General features: G+C 40.1%; 1 protein-coding gene across 9 annotated transcripts in view; it reads right to left on the reverse strand.

The window, feature by feature from the left end:
• gramd4a (GRAM domain containing 4a) overlaps nt 1-18,021 on the reverse strand; it is a 229,354-nt gene that overhangs the window by 31,640 nt on the left and 179,693 nt on the right. For 7 of the 9 annotated variants that reach the window (XM_070897409.1, XM_070897407.1, XM_070897405.1 and 4 more), the window contains 6 exons: nt 16,133-16,181; nt 15,320-15,391; nt 11,393-11,436; nt 11,176-11,285; nt 7,584-7,738; nt 2,813-2,960 (listed from right to left, as the gene is read on the reverse strand). In XM_070897409.1, coding sequence (XP_070753510.1) covers nt 2,813-2,960; nt 7,584-7,738; nt 11,176-11,285; nt 11,393-11,436; nt 15,320-15,391; nt 16,133-16,181 — 578 coding nt within the window. Of the gene's footprint in view, nt 1-421; nt 1,512-1,707; nt 1,906-1,956; nt 2,216-2,812; nt 2,961-7,583; nt 7,739-11,175; nt 11,286-11,392; nt 11,437-15,319; nt 15,392-16,132; nt 16,182-18,021 lie in introns of those variants that run through there. The other 2 variants (XR_011596292.1, XM_070897411.1) reach the window with 2 other exon arrangements.

The following is an 18,021-nucleotide window of genomic DNA, read 5'->3' on the forward strand; positions in this document are numbered from 1 at the left end:
TGATAGTAGAAGGCCCACCTGAGGTGAGAGTGGCTGATGATGAGGAGGAAGATGCAGATGACGAGGAGGAGGAGGACGAGGAAGCCATTCAACTACCTGAACCTGGAGCACGATGGCGGAGGAGGGCGGGCCGTCGTGCCCCTTTACCGATTGCTTGTGCCTTGCGCCAACAACTCATCCGTGAACGCTTTGCTGCCTGAAGGCTCAGCGGGAACTATTCCAAATGGACCATGTTTACTGTTTGGACCTGTTCCGCAATGTTGTGTTGTGTTAATAATGGAACAAATAATGGAAATAATTCAGTTATAATTTAAAATATATTTTATTCAAAAATTTAACAAAACATTTGTTTGTACTTAACTTAAATAAAAATATTCTTGTATCAAACTTTAAAGTTTTCATTTAAGGTCACTTACAAACTTTTAAACTGGTAAGTTTACATAACTTACAAAAAACTTTTAATTTGAAAACAGTTACAACAATAACAACACCAGCAGCAAAGAAAGGCTGCACCCATCTCTCTTCCACCTTATTCTAAGACTGCGCTTGGTCTTGTTGACACCACCCCTGCCCACAGGCGGCGACGCAGCGTTTCCCGGGTTAGTATCAAGCTTATTCTTTTGAACGTCTTGGGTAATGCGCACGTCTTGATTTTTTGGGGGGGGGGGGGGGCATGTGGTAATGTGGAAGGTCCGGCTTGGGCCTCTTCAGAGGCCGGTGTGGGGATTGGAGTGGGAGTGGCAGTTGATTCTGCCAATGGGCGCGGGTTCTGGGCATGTTCCCTTATTGCAGCAGCTACCTCCGACATTCCGTCCCTCAAGTGCCCTGACAGTGTGTCAACTAACTGACATGCCCTCCCTCATGTTGAGCAACAATGGCTCAACTACCTGCAACATTCCCTCCCTCATGTTCACGGACAGCGCATCAGCTACCTGTGACATTCCCTCCCTCATGTGCACCGACACTGCATCCGCTGCCTGAGACATTCCTTCCCTCATGTTCCCATTTCTCGTGAGAGTGTTGTTACTTCTCCCGACAGTCCAGATACCTCATCACCCACCCCACTGATGGTGTCCAGGAGTGATCGCGTAAGGTCAATGCTTTCCGCATTCATTGCCATCATGTGAACCACATCTGTTAGATCCTGCACCTCAGGAGAGCGCCTCCTCACCCTGGGTGTGGCTCGCTGCATCCCACTGGGACTCACAGCCTTGGACAGTGGGGCCCTGGGTGTGCCTCGCTGCTCCCCACTGGAATCCCCAGCCTCAGACTGTGGGAAACCATGGAATGTCCCAGCAATACTTGTACCACTCAGGAAAGGGGCTGGCAGCGCGATGGGCGGCACCTGCACCTCCTCCAAAATGAGTATAACAGTGGGGGTTTCATCCATCACCCGCCCACCCCCTCACCCCCATATTCTTGGTCTGGAAAGTGGAATCAGAAGATGTTCTCCTCTTCAAGCTAGTCAGTGTCTGAATCTTCTTCTGCATCGTCAGGGTTGGCCTCAAGTTCTGTAAAATATAACAGAACAGACAAATGGTTAGCAGAAGAGGGGGCAGGGTGGATGGCATGAGTAGGCTCACACAGCGCAGACAGTAGGCTGATTTGAAGGACCATGATGAATGATAGCACATTGCATCAACCGAAGCGTAGCTGACGGAGACAACCTCATGAATTGATGCATGGCTAGCCCACGCAGTACTTAACATTTAGCAAAGCCAGACTGTGGCATTTGCAGGACTTGCTCTCTCCCTCGTGTGGACCCAGCTTGTGCAGTGGTGGTTGCTTTTCTCCAGGCAGGATCCATCAAAGCAGCGACCCTCTCGTTCAAGGGCGTTAGTGGCTGCAGATTTGCCGGGATGACTCCTGAGAGTTTTTTCCCCGTTTGTTGTGTGTCACCTTCCTCTGCAAAGATGAAAATATAACTTTTTAGAGAGGGTGTCTTTCTGCTGGGTGGGACATATACAGGTGGTCACATTTACAATTTTAGTGAATAAATGAAAATATTACTTACACTAACTATTTGACCAAGGTCCTGCCATTTCTTTCTGCACTGGCTTCCAGACCTTGGGGTGGTCACCATTGCACAGTAATCTTCTGCAAATTGGTCCCAGCGTCTCTTCATTTCTTTTGGTAAAACTTTTATGTGACCTCTGCTAGTGTCCAGCTTGTGTCATCTGGCTTCAGTTACAGTAATCAGTGCCTCCACTTTATCCTGTAAGAAATTCTTGGTCCTTGAGCCGCGTTGCACCTTGTATTGCAGCTCCTACTTTTCCAATGAGAATTAAAGTTCTCACACACAACTGACTCTTTAAAAATGGCCAAATGCAGACTGGGAGCTACACTAAGCATGCGCGCCCAAAGCAATCATGTCAAAAACGGCCTTTTATTTTTCGCACATGCACGGGAGGGGGGGGGGCACCATTTTTTCAGCGCAAACATTCGGCTCCATCCCCCGAAGCTACAGGACAGGCTGCACAGTGCCAATTTCAAAAAATAGAACGGGGAAATTTGCTACTTATTTTTTGCAGTAATTGGGGCTTAACATAAAATGGGCGTAACTCAGGCAATACGCTCAAAAAACGGCATTGGGAAAATTGAGCCCATTGTTTTAGCAGTTAACTTTACACAAATTTAGTATTCAAAACAAACCACACACAGCACTACCTATAAGCATACAAGGTACTACATCTAAATATTAACACTTAACATCGATTTTTCTATTGACAGACCCTGACATAGGAGTTTCTAAAGCATTTGTAAATGGAATCACCGATTTTAATATATTATAAATCAATACTGCTGTACCTACCTGGTAAAGGGCGTTCATTCTCTGCCAAACTGAAGATCTCACTGAAGCTGCTTTTTTTGGAGCTGTGTGAACGTGCACCGTCATCCTCCCTGCTATACACAGACAGGCTGTTGGAAGTAACGTTGGATCTTGACACAACCGTTGGAATCTGTGTAAATATCACAATTAAGGGGGGGTGGGTCATATGCAGCTTTACTTGAAATTACATGGCTTAAGTTAACCATTGGCTGATTAATAGAACTCCCCTCCCCTCTCATTTTACTTATCGGCTTTCCAGAAAATAGAGAAACATGGTTGCAAGTCATATTTGTATTATAGCATTCAATTATTAATGAAGTTTTTTTTTTAAATTAGCAACATTTGCAATCAATTTTTAAAATTAAACTCTCTCCATTATTTTAAACTTTGTCTTTTCATATTTCTTTGAACTTTTCACCATTGGTTTCACCATGCCGGTCAAAACTTGCAGGATAGAAGAGTTTCAGCACATTATCCCATTCAGTCCGATGGCCAAGTCACCTCTTTGTGTCTTTTTTAACCAGCATATAATTGCTGATACCTTCTCTTTTCTATTGCTTATGTATTCAATAATTCAAAGATGTTAGAATCTGAAAAACTATGTATCCACAAGATAGAGACGAGGAAGATCAACTGACCTTAGTGAACTCATCCATCCAGAAAAAGCTCGCTAGACTGAATTACTATCAGTATAACATTTAAAATGCATTATTTCCCTAGTGGGATTTTAAACAATATTAATTACTCAAGATAGTTACAAAATTTGTAAATTTCTAGGTCGTTTCTGAACCAATTGGGTACATTTTATGAACTTGTGCTCCTAGTATAGAACATCACAGCGAAGGAGCACATGTTGGGAATTCAGGAGTGGAGCTCATCATGCCACATGTGATTTTTTTTTTTTAAACGGACAGCAAATTAAGCTGGGGTGCTAATTTCTTCCTCTGGGCTATTTCAGTTTCCTGCATTTTTCCCCTTGATGTATCTTGAAAATGACTTTACTAAAAACAAATGAGTGCTTTTAAACATATTACATGTGTGTGCTCAACAGAACAGGAGAGAAAACTAGTGGGGGGGGGGGGGGGGGAAAGAGGGGGAAAAGTGGTAATAAAAAATGGAATCTGGTGACATGACAAAGCCAGGGGAAAAAACCTATCAAATTGTGGGTGCAACAGTTTGAAATGGTTACAATTATTTTTATGAAAAATTGTTTGGGAAACCATTCTTTGTTTACAAACAAACTTAATAAGATATATTACATTGAAACACATATTGACAGCTCCTCTATCCCAATCAAAAAACGTTATGCATTTGTACAAAGAAATTTCTATTTTAAAGGCTGCACTATGAAATCAGAGGTATGGAATGTTAGATCGGACTGAATAAGATGACCACTCTACAATCCTGCAAATACAAAACTCACCAATTTGACATTTTGTGAATAACTAGAACAATTCAGGTTTCTTTGTAATATTCTTAAATTTTAGGGAATTTTTACAGTCTCTCCAATTTAGTGCCACGTTGTGTCAAATAATGAGCTGTTTTGTAATGTAAATATCCAAGCACTAGGAAGTAGGCAGAGAAGTTATTTCATATCGTACCCATACAGTCATCACAATGGGGAAGAGTTTCCCATCATCCTGGGCTGGATTCAAAACAAATTCTCAGAAGGGAGAAACCAGTATGCTAATCCACGTTGTTACTCAGTCCCATACTATACTACAACACGTTACTTTACACATGCAGGAAAAGGAGCTAAGCAAATTCTGCATGATTCACACAACTAACCTGTTCCAATGAAAACGAACAAAGCTGTTTTTTAAAAAAAAAATTAAAACTCAAGTATTTAAGTATCAAATGGTGCTATTCTTTAAAACAGCTATATGGAATTAAAACTAACAGCACATAGTAATTGAAACATGCATTTACTGAAGATTCAGAAAAGTTTATCTTTTTTAGGGGATATTTCAGTGCAGTATTTAACAAGGCAGCTAAAAAACATGTGCCACTGGAGGGTGCTATACAATCTACATTAGGAACTTCAACAGAATCTAAGAACAGCAGCAGTATAATGTCAAGCAGAAATTAATGGGGGCGAAATTCGGTTATGCCCCATTTGGGAGTGATAACCGAAGGTGGGTGGGACTTCCTGCGCCTGGTGTGGATGTCCCACCCCGGCCGCAAAATTGCGGAATCCACATTGGTCTCAGATTTTGGCTATTTCTAAAAAAAATTTTAAATAGTTAGAAAGAGCTCAACAAAAACCCTTTTCAGAAAATAAACCCTTTTAACTTTCTACTTCTTACCTGCATTCATTAGCTGACTAGAGAAGACAATTTGACCACCAATTTGAAACATATTTTAGCTACACAAATTACATCACAAAGCTCCCACAATGGCTCAGAGATGAGGTTTTGCATCTTAACCAAACAGACCAGGAAGGTCCAACGTTCAGACTGCTTGTCCGACATCCAGTTCTGGATGAGCTGCAATCTCTTCCAGTTAAATATTGGGAAGACCAAAGATCGTCTTTGGACCCCGCCACAAACTCTGTACCCTTGCGATTGATTCCATCCCCCTCGCTGGCCACTGTCTCAGGATGGACCAGACTTTGTGTAACATCAAGCATTCTATTCGACCACGAGCTGAGTTTCCAGCCCCATAGCCCCTCTATAACAAAGACTTCCATCTCTGGAACGTTGGCCGTCTCTGTCTCTGCCTCAACTCCTCTGCTGCCGAAACCCACATCCATGGGTTTGTCACCTCCAGACTCAACTAATTAATTGCTCATCTAGCCAGCATACCATCCACCACCCTCCATAAACTTCAGCTCATCAAAAACTCTGCTGCCCATATGGTATCCTGCACCAAGTCCCACTCGCCCATCACCTCTGTGCTCGTTAACCTACCTTTGCCCTCGGTTCCCTAATACCTCACACTTAAAATTCTCATCCTTGTATTCCAATCCCTTCATGGCCTATCTATCTCTGTAACTTTCTCCAGTCTTGAAAACCTCAAAGAACTCTGCATTTCTCTAATTCTGCTCTTATTTGTATTCAAAAAACCTTTCGTCCCACCAGCTATCTAGGTCTAGGCTATGGAATACTTATTCTTAACCTCTCCACCTATCTTCTCTTCCTTGCTATGTGCTTTACTGATGAATAGGGATTCAATTCTTTTTAAAGTAAAAAGAAATTGTTGCATATTAGCAACTTTCCTCATTTTCGCAAAAAAATTGAGGGAAATGAAGTGGAAAACTGTAATGCAGGATATAGCAGTACAAAGACTGAGTAACAAGAGACTAAAAGGAGTTACACTGGGATGACACTTTAAAGAAAATTAACCACGAAAATTACTTGCATCGGATTAAAGATTTAATAATATAGCCTTTCAGATTTTCTGATTGTCAGCTAACATTAAAACCACCAGTTTATTGCCAAAGATTGTTTTCAATCCTCAAGGTACTTTGGTGTTTCTGTTTTTAAACTGCTTTTTTCTGGATTTGGAAGCTCTACAGATTAGCCGAGATACATTGCAGTAATGTCAATATTTTTATTATAAAGCTGCGAAAAAAAAAATTGATCTCTGAATGCTACGCAATGAATCAATACTATGTGATCTTTACACAGTACACATTAGGCAGATCATGTGACACATTAACCTTTAGCATACAGTTCTATCATTAAAAAAGTCAATACATCATTGACACTAAAATAGAACAAGATGCAACAGATTCAATGGTTATGATTCAAGGGAAAGCATTTTAGTGCTCTTTACTTTAAACTATACAGTTATAATTCAAATTATTAGAAATTCATTTTAAGCAATCAGTAATAAGCAACTAGCTGATAGTAGACTATGCACCAGGGAAATGCTGCATTTAAGGGATAAAAGATAAAAAGCTACAAAGTTGTAATCTCAAAAATAACATGGAATTAACCTACGATCAACTGCATCAGATGATTTCGCTTAATAATTTTTAAAATCACACTTTCAAAAACACCTTTCGTCATTTGCAACTTTCCATGAACAGAAAATTACTATTTAACAGTACTAAAACAGACAAGACAATACAGGACAACAATTTTCAACTAGATCACACTTCACCCAATAATATCTAATTTATAATTACAGACAATTTAAAAAGTACACAATATACTTAAAATTTTTTAGAGACTTAAACCCTACCTTTTCAAACCCTGACAGCTAGCAGGAAAAGAAACAACAAAACATATGTAACAGAGACAACAGATTATGTCATGGCTACTCTACAAGGTGCTAAATTTAAACAATTAAATTTCTAAATTATATCTAGCCCAGCACTTTCTCACTCACACACACACACACACATACACAAACTAAATTTGAAACTCGTTAAGAGCACTGATCAATGGCTGGAACAACAAATTACTCCTTTCAATCAAGGAAAAATGATTAGATTTTTCTTGTATTGTTCATCTTGGCTTTTAACAACAGATACCAAGTAAAATTTAGGAAGTACTTTTGGTGCAGTTGGTTCTGCAGAGATTGCAATGAGGGTTTAACAATATTTGTAACCGCACAAGACTTTTGTAGTGTTAATCATTTTGTTAGCAGATATTGTTCAAACTGCAAATGTGATCAGTACAATAACATGTAAAAAAACAAATTCAAATATATGGTTAACTGTCCGTGTTCTAGCCACTAGCCAGGACCATGGGTTAGATTTTGTTAAAAAAATCAAACAGCAGATCATTTCACCACAAGTACCTACCCGCCTCGCCAGTACAGCATTTGATCTTTCTTTCAGCTGAGGGTCTGTGGGCAAATTCTTCCACACAATGTAAGGAGTATCATATTTCTCTCGAAGCCTTGGACATCGTTTGAAGATGAAGTCAATGAGGAAAAACTTTACTCCTGCATAAAGTCCTGAAACAGAATGATGCAACCCATTGGTTTACAATAATTAAGACCTCTTCTAAAGGATATAATGTTGAACAGCAAAAGGATATAAATAGTAAAGTGCACTTAAGACAGAAATTTGCTTCTTATCTTCTACAGTAATACACATTCAGCCTGCTTATACACAGTTGGTTATATGAAACATTTTTATTCGATCCAAATTACAGCACATTAGGCTCACTGTAGTCAAATTATTCAACAATTCTCAAACAAAGCCACTTACTGTCCAGTGGATTATTTTGACATGCTTATTAATTACTGTACAAATGAAAGCTCCGAGAAAAATTCAATTAGTGTAATATTTTATCATAAGGAAGTGGAAAGTGAGCTACAGAAATGATAGATTACCTCCAGTGTGTCTTCTCTATTCTTAGACTTTCAGCATCCATATACAGTAGGATATTGCCTGTCTTCCACCAGAGGACTATCACTTGAATATACTTATACTAACAGAGCTGCAGAGCTGACTGCTTATGCATAAATTTGACCCACTGTATGCATCCTAGGGACCTTAAAAATGCAGTTTCTCATCCTGTCTCCCTCCACTTGACTGGGCTAACTTTCCAGAGGGACTGAAGCTTTTTTCTACACAAAAGAACTAGCTGTACCTTTGAAAAACCATCAGGCTTTCAGGTTTTAGTGCAACTGGAAGTTGAGACACAAAGCAGAGTGGATAAGATGTGGACTGTACCACTGCCAGCTCAACTACTCGACATAAAAAAACAAAAAATCTTCTGTCAACTGTTTGCAAGGGGACAGATTAAACCTTTGAAAATGACACTCAACAGCAATTTCTACAAGGTCCATTAAATGATCTTTAAATTTCCCAGGGTAAGCCTGGGGCCAACAACACACAAGCTGGCATGATATCTTAGTATACAACACATCTAAAGGCGTTCACCTAAATACGCCTTAACAAGTATTCCATGGCCTGAAAACAAAACTTGTCATCTATGGTTCTTGTCCTCATTATTCTCTCTTCCTCACCTTCATCTTCAGAGTGGAAGGGAACATTTGCCTGATCTTCAGCAACATACTAACCTCAGGTGATTCCACATACTTCCAAGGGCATTCTAGGATGGGATAGCCCTACTGTGCTATTACCATCTTTGGCTGAGGAAGCATCAAACCACCTTATACTGATTGCATTTAAAGATTTTGATGGCAGAAAACAGAGACATAAAAGTGTATTACTAACATCCTACTTTTATGGGATAAATTCTGGTGCCATCGAACAAATATTGAGCCACAAGGCATGGTCAGTAAAACTAATCTTCGAGGTTGATCTGAATCTAAACAATTGCTTTGTTTGTTGAAAACAGCATCAACAGCAATGGAACACCCAACTGCCAAATGATGACTGGAAACCTCTGGTAACCCAAATGGGAGCAGTCTCTGAACTTTAAACGAGTTGTGATTATAGGCTGGGTCAAAGGGTAACCAATGCTGGAGGAAGCAGGTCAAGACCAAAAGTGTCTCCGCCCTGGCATTGCAAACAAACACCATACACATTTGCTGTTAAACTTTTAAGGGAATAGATACCCTTTCTGCACTTCATTCCCTTTCAGGCAGTGAGAAAACAAATTGTTGTGCAAGGAAAAAAATAGTTGGGAGTTGAATTTTTGGTAACTGGAGAAGCGGGAATAATCACATACATGCACTGAGGATGCTGAACAACTTACTCAGTTAAAAATGCTGCTGTATAACAACTTGCATTTATATAAGCATGTTTAACAGAGTAAAATGTCCCAAGGTGCTTCACAGGAACATTATCAAACTAAATTTGACACCGAACCACATCAGGAGATATTAGGACAGAAGACCAAAGAGGTAGATTTTAAGGAGCATCTCAAAAGGAGGAGAGCGAGATAGAGAGGCAGACAGGCCTAGGGAGGGAATTCCAGAGCTTAAGGCCCATCATCAGCACAGCTGCCAATGGTGGAGCAATTAAAATCAGGGATACGCAAGAGGCCAGAATTGGAGGAGTTCAAAGTTCTTAGAGGGCTGTAGGAGGCTACAGAGATAGGGAGGGAGGGATTTCAAAACAAGGATGAGAATTTTAAAATTGAGACATTGCCGAACCGGAAGCCGATTTAGATCAACGAGCTCAGGAGTGATGGGTGAACTGGACTAGGTGCGAGTTCGGATACAGGCTGTAGAGTATTGAATGAGTTCAAGTTTATGGAGAGTGAAAGATAGGAGGCCAGCCAGAAAAGCACTTGAATAGTCAAGTCTAGAGGTAACAAAGGCATGGATGAGGTTGTCAGCAGATGAGCTGAGATGGGCGATGTTAGAGGTGGAAATAGGCGATCTTTGTGTTGGATCAGATATGTGGTCAGAAGTTCATCTCGGAGTCAAAAAGGGCACCAAGGTTGCAAACAGTCTGGTTCAGCCTCAGTGACTAGGGAGCTGGATGGTGAGTGGGTAGAGAACCGAGTTAGTGGCAGGGACCAAAGGCAATGGTTTCATTCTTCCCAATATTTAGTTGGAGGAAATTTCTGCTTATCCAGGACTGGATGTCAGACAAGCAGCATGACAAATCAAAGACAGTGGAGGAGTTGAGATAGATGCTGGTGAGATAGAGCTGGGTGTCATCAGCATACATGTGGAACCTCACATTGTGTTTTTGGATGATGTCGTTGAAGGGCAACATGTAGATGAGAAATAGGAAGGGGCCAAGGATAGATTCTTGGGGGACTCCAGAGGTAATGATGCAAGAGTAAGAAGGGAAGCCATTGCATGTGATTCTCTGGCTGCAACTGGCTAGATAAGAATGGAAGCAGGCGAAGGTAGTCCCACCTAGTTGGATGATGGAGGCATTGGAGAAGGAAAGCGTGGTCAACCGTGTCAAAGGCTGCAGACAGGTCAAGAAGGTTGAGGAGAGATAGCTTACTATGATCACAGTCACATAGGATGTCATTTGTTACTTAGATAAGGGCCATTTGAGTGCTATGGCAGGGTCAGAAACCTGATTGGGCAAGAGTGCCACAAGTAGCAGCGGCTCTCTGCTATCTTGGCCATGTAACCATTATTCATGAGTGAGCCTTGACAGCGAGTGTTGGAAAGTAATTCAACCTTGAGAGCACCACAGCCAAACACTATCCTGTTCTCCCATTTACTCACTCTTATGCATAGCCAGCAAGATGCACTTTTAGTGGTCAGATCTATTTATATTACTGAGGTCATGCATCAGTATTTGCAGACTTACATGCTCCTAAATACTGTTGCCAGAACATTCATATGCGCAAGGCACCATTTAACTTTGGAATAGCCATTTTTTAAGTGATATTTCATCCCAAGGACACTAAACATGTCAATTGCATTCAAGGTGACCAGCTGTTAGACTTTACAGTTGAAATTAATTAAAAGCTGTAGAAAAAGATAATTGTATGGCATTCATTTACCTATAAAGAGGCCCAGAATTCTGTACGGAAAGAAGCAAGATGCAATAAAGAGGACCCATAAGCCCATATACAACTTCTGTGTTATTTCTGGATGCACCCACATAAATAAGCTGTAAAAATAAAAAACAGAGATTACAATATGTGGCACAAATTATCATGAAGTTGTTCTTTTCAGTAAACAAATTTAGTATAGAACTTGAGTGATTGAAAAACTTACTTTTTAATTTTTTCTAGTACATCCGCCATCTTGCCAAACAGATTCTGTAATTTAATTTTTTGAAAATTGAATCCACTTAAAATATGAAAAAGAATCCAACTATTATGAATGGGTACAACATTACACCTTTATGACAGTATATGCATACATTGGCTTGGAAAGTGCAAAACTAATTTTATACAGCTAACAGAAAAACATTATCCAGTAAAATAATATTTAATTTTAGTACATTCAATTCCAAAGGACAATGGAAACTCTAGATTTCAAAAATAATTTCAAGATAAGCAGAATGAAATCTATTAATTAAAAAGACTCAACATACAACTTTGTAAAATGGCAATTTATTTTTCCCCACACCTATTCATGAATCCGTTTATCCACTTAAATGTCCAAAATGAACAAATATTTATTTAAATTTACCCACCTATTGTAACAAATATTACATTTTCAAAGTTCTAAAACAAATCAAAACAAATAACATTCAACAAAACGGGACTTATTTTCTTCACAATTTATCTGAAGATCGCCAAATTTGGGACAGAGCAAGCATGGCCTTATTGGGTATAGTCCCAACAGTGAAGTATTCATTCGTCTCTGTAACTGAACCCTGCTTAAAACATACTTTGTAATTACTTATTGAAACATTTCAATGCAATTGTCCTAAGTAACAAAGTGAGTTTAAAAAGAAAATTCTCCTGCTTGTCCCATCCTGTGACATCGCTCTCAAATCACATAAATAGGATCTTCTCAACTGCATACAAAAGGTCACACTGCAAATGTTAACCTTTTTCTTTCAGATGCTGATTGAGTGGCTGCACATTGCACATTTTCTATGTATTTTTTCACATCTCCAGCACACCTGGATTTAATTTTAGCACTATAATATGCTGCACTAGGATGTTTCGGAGTAATTTCATTTCTGGCACTGCCTGCTCAGAAAATACAATTCACAGGCTTAACATTTTGACAATTGGGGTATATTTGCACTCAAGCTGTACATTCTACATATGCTGTGGTGCTACTTTTTAAGACTGAGATGAATGACTTTTCTTGCACATGAGTGTATCAATGAACAGATAGGAGAAGAAAGAGTAGAGAGCATCTTAGTAGTAGTGATCACAACACCATAAGATTCAAGATTTGGATCGAGTGTGGCATAAATAGGACAAATACTAAGGTAACAGGTTTGAAAAGAGCAAATTATGAGGAAATGAGGCTGGAATTAAAGATGGTAAACTGGGAGAAAATCTTGAAAAACAAAGACAGAAAAATTGTGGGAAATCTTTAAAATGGTAATCAATGGAGTTAAGAGAAACGCATGCCACTAAAAGCTAAAAACAAGCAAACTAATTATGGGACACCATGGGTGAATAAAGAACTAAAGAAAAAATTGATCTAAAGAAAAATACATACAAGAAGTACTTAGATACTAAAGGAGAGGGCAATAGAGAATACGATGAACTTAGGAGACAAGATTTAAAAAACATCAGGAAGACAAAGAGAAATTACAAAATCAAATCAAAATCAAAAGAACATAAAAATAAATAAAGTGGCTGTAGACACAAATAACAAAAAGGAAAATTAAAGTCACTAAAGGATAAGCAAGATAAACTCTCAGGCAATGACAGAGAAATGGCAGAAGTATTGAATAACTACTTTGCTTAAGTTTTTACTAAAGAAGATAATGAAATAGACACTTCACTTGAGGATGAACAAAGAATTTTAATACAGTTAGGATAAAATAATTGATAAACTAGCAAAACTAAAAAGAGGATAAAACCCCAGGTCTGGATGGTATGCACCCAGGCATACTCAAGGAAATTAGGGAGGAGATAGCAGAGGCACTAGTTTATATATCCAAATGTTCCATAGAAAAGGAGCTAGTGCCAGAGGACTGGTAAGCACTAATATTGTTCCTATATACAAAAAGGGAGATAGAACAAATCTTGAGAACTATAAACTAGTTGATTTAACGTATGTAATAGGAAAGATACTGGAATCTATACTAAAATAAGTGATAGAAGAACATCTAGACAGAAAATATGTATTTTTTTTAAATCAGCATTGATTCCAAAAGGGTAAATCATGCTAAACTAACTTGGCAGAATTTCTTGGAGATAATGGAAAGAATAGACATGGATAATGCAGTAGATGCCATACACTTGGATTTTTCAAAAGGCTCTGATAAGGTACCACACGATAGGCTCATGGCAAAGATTAGGGCATGTGGAGTCAGGGGAAAATAGCTCAATGGATAGCAATTTGGGGAGAAAAAAAATAGAAAGCAGAGAGTAGGGGTAAAAGGGTAGTTATTCAGATTGGAGGAAAGTAGAAAGCGGTGTTCCACGAGGATCGTGCTAGGACCACTCTCATTTTAAATTAACATTAATGATTTGGACTTGGAAACAAGCAATTCAATAGCAACATTTGCAGATGATACCAAACTCTGTGTGGGGTGGGGGTGGGGGTTGGACGGGGATGGTGTATAGCTAACACTGAGGAAGAATGCAACATAATACAGTAAGACATTATAAAGCTTGTCAGTTAAGTGACAAACGAACTTAAATACAGATATATGTGTTAATTGATAAAATACAGAAACATCACCTACACCTTAGAAAATAAGAAACTGAATGGGATAGAACAGCAAAGGGATCTAGTGATACAGGTGAACAAATCATTAAAAGCAGCATCGCAGGTCAGAAAAGCAATTAAACATGCTAACAAAGCACTGGGATTTATTACTAGGGGGTATAGAATTTAAAAGTAGAGAAGTTATGTTAAACTTGTTTAGGACCCTGATCAGGCCACCCTTGCACAGTTCTGCTTTCCATATTATAAGAAGTTCATAGAAGCACAGGTGAAAGTGCAAAAAAGATTTAAAAGGATGGTACCAGAACCAAGAGATTACAGCTATTGGGAAAGATAGTTTCTTTCTTTAGAAAAGAGAATAGATAAGAGGTTTTTAAACTTATTAATGGGTTGGACAGGGTAGATGTGGAGAGAATGTTTCCATTTGTGGGAGAATCCAAAACTAGGGGCTATAAATAAAGTAAGGAGAAATTTCTTTACCAGAGAATGGTTAGAATGTGGAATGAGGCAAGTAGCTTAGATGCTTTCAAAATGAAACTAGACATGTACATGAAAGAGAAGGGAATAGAAAGATATGCTGAAAGGCTGAGATGAGGTAGATGGAATGGGAGACGACGCGTGTGGAGTATAAACACACAGCACTGACTAGTTGGGCCGAATGGCTGGTTTCTGTGCTGTATATTCAATATAATTTTATGTAAATTAAAAATAGGAGTTACTTTTTTGTTTATTATTATAGATTTCATGAAAGAACGTATGCCTTTCACTGGATATCCCAAAGCATTTCAAAGTCAATATAGTAATTTTAGATGTAATTACTGTTATGTGGGCAAACGCAGCAGCTAATTTGCCCACAGCATGATCCCATAAACAGCAATGATATGAATGACCAGTTGATCTGTTCTTGGGGGTGTTGATTGAGGAAAGAAATACTGGCAAAGACACTGCGAGAACTCCTTGTTCTTCTTCGAATGGTACAGGATATGTCTTGCATCCACCAGGTAGATGGGCCTCACTTTACTGTATCAGTGAAAGACTGCACCTCCAATAATGCAGCACTCCTTCAATATTGCACTGAAACATCAGCCTAGATTATGTGCTTAAATCAGAGGTAGGGCTTGAACCATCAATCTTCTGACAGGGACAAGAATACAATTAACTGAACCAAGCTGACATTTTAAAAAGCTTCAAAACAATAAGGGTAGTTGATTAAAATGTATCAAAGGAATTAACATGCATTTTAACAGTTCAACCATAGCACTATAATTGAATAAGTAATCTGTGCTCTTGTTAGATATTATGTGCAAATGCCTCCAAGGTATATTAGCAAACTACCTGTGCTTTTTGTGCGACATCAAGCACCAGCTGGAACTTTTCAGATACAGTGAGATCTTCTTTTGAAGGCTCCTGTAAAGAACAAATTCTGTATTCAAAACCTAACATTCTCAAGTAAATATCAGGGCAAAACATTGAACAATCCACTCTATTGAGCATTTATACTATAATTCAGTGTCTTAACTGAAATACAATATTCTTTTGTGTTTGCTGTTATGGTTGAGACAAAAATAGTCCAAAATGCTAATTATTTTCTTAATGTTCTTGTGATGCTGATTATAACCAATCACAAATGAGGAACAGTTTTGCAAAATTTTAGAAATTATAATGAAGGAAAAAGGACAATTGAGGTTAAAAAGTGTACCTATTACAAAAGTGGTGTTGGGGGGGGGGAAACAAAGAGTTCAATTTTGGTCACAAGTTATTTACAGGTGAGGAAGGCCATTCAACTCATTTTAGCTCATTCATGCAGAAAGACACAAATGTGCGTGCACTTCTGTGCGGGTATGGATATCCGGCTTTTGAGTACAATATTGCAGGCCAACTTTATGCCAATACTGTCCAAAGCCAACACTATGTTCGTGACTGTTCATCGAAATTTTGGAATTTCTTTTGTGCATTTTCATCATTCTTTCCTGGAAATTAAAATTTCAGGTTACCAAATATTTGGATTAGCCCTAACTGAACAAATTTGAAAGATATTAATTGGAAACAGCAAAAATCAAATCTATGTTAGACATTAACCGATATACACACATAAAATGCCACATCAGTTGCAAATGAGTTAGTAAATGTAAGAATTATCAATATTACCACAGGGTCTGATACTTCAGGCACAATGCTCCACTGAATCCTCCAACCCCTGCAAAGATCAAAAATAGTACAGTTTAGAAAGATTGGAAAACAAAATCTATAAGCCTTCCATATGGAGACAGACCAATTAGAAGAATGAGCTAATATTGTATCTCCGGGAGAAAGGTTGGTGATCAAAGATCACATTCTCAACTGCTGTTTTTTTTAAAATTTGCTCATGGGATGTGGGCGTCCCTGGCAAAGCCAGCAATTATTGTCCATCTCTAATTGCCCTAGAGAAGGTGAAACAAATAATTCAATTTTGGTCACAAGATATTTACAGGTGAGGAGGGCCATTCAACCCATTTTAGCTCATTCATGCAGAAAGACACAAATGTGCGTGCACTTCTGTGATGGTATGGATATCCGGCTTTTGAGTATAATGTTGCAGGCCAACTTTATGCCAATACTGTCCAAAGCCAACACTATGGCCGCCTTCTTGAACGACTGCAGTCCATGTGGTGAAGGTTCACCCACTGTGATGTTTGGGAGGGAGGTCCAGGATTTTGACACAGCGACGATGAAGGAACGACAATATACTTCCAAGTCAGGATGGTGTGTGACTTAGATGGGAACTTTCAGGTGATGATGTTCCCATGTCCTTGTTCTTCCAGGTGGTAGAGGTCGCGGGTTGGGAGGTGATGCCGAAGAAGCCTTGTAGATCGTACTCACTGCAGCTACGGTACGTCGGTGGTGGTGGGAGTGAATGTTTAAGATAGTGGATGGGATGCCAATCAAGCGGGCTGCTTTGTCCTGGATGGTGTCCAGCTTCTTGAATGTCATTGGAGCTGCACTCATCCAAGCAAGTGGAGAGTATTTCATTACCCGCGGATATCCATACCCGCAGTCGAGGAGGCGGGAGCTCGGAGCAGCGCGAGTCCGGGGTCGGCGAGAGGCCTATAAAGGCCAGCGGGAGTCGGGCAGTTCGAGCAGTCAGTCGAGGAGGCGGGAGCTCGGAGCAGCGCGAGTCCGGAGTCGGCGAGAGGCCTATAAAGGCCAGCGGGAGTCGGGCAGTTCGAGCAGTCAGTCGAGGAGGCGGGAGCTCGGAGCAGCGCGAGTCCGGGGTCGGCGAGAGGCGTACCGGTGCAGCTACAGGGAGAAGGCAAAGATACAAAGGTGACGTCACAGCCTAGGGGGTAAGTGATTGGCTGGTGATTGGTGAGTAGTTTTTCTTTTTCTTCTTATATTGGTCAGTAACTTTTAACATTGTTATTACCAGTTTAAGTGTATCTAAGGGTTAAGACATGGCAGGAGAGCTCGGTCGGGTGTTATGCTCCTCCTGTACCATGTGGGAACTCAGGGACACTTCCGGTGTCCCTGACGACTACGTGTGCGGGAAGTGTATCCGCCTCCAGCTCCTGACGGTCCGCGTTACGGAATTGGAGCTGAGGGTGGATTTACTCTGGAGCATCCACGATGCTGAGAATGACGTGAGTATCACGTGTAGTGAGTTGGTCTTACCGCAGGGAAAGGGTCCACAGCCAGATAGGGAATGGAAGACCAGCAGGAAGAGTAGAGCAAGGAAGGTAGTGCAGGGGTCCCCTGCGGTCATCCCCCTGCAAAACAGATACACCGCTTTGGGTACTGTTGAGGGGAATGACTCATCAGGGGAGGGCAGCAGCAGCCAAGTTCATGGCACCGTGGCTGGCTCTGCTGCACAGGAGGGCAAGAAAAAGAGTGGGAGAGCGATAGTGATAGGGGATTCAATTGTGAGGGGAATAGATAGGCGTTTCTGCGGCCGCAACCGAGACTCCAGGATGGTATGTTGCCTCCCTGGTGCAAGGGTCAAGGATGTCTCGGAGCGGGTGCAGGACATTCTGAAATGGGAGGGAGAACAGCCAGTTGTCGTG

This window comes from Pristiophorus japonicus, chromosome 13 (genome assembly GCF_044704955.1).
Source record: "Pristiophorus japonicus isolate sPriJap1 chromosome 13, sPriJap1.hap1, whole genome shotgun sequence".
Lineage (NCBI taxonomy): Eukaryota > Metazoa > Chordata > Chondrichthyes > Pristiophoridae > Pristiophorus > Pristiophorus japonicus.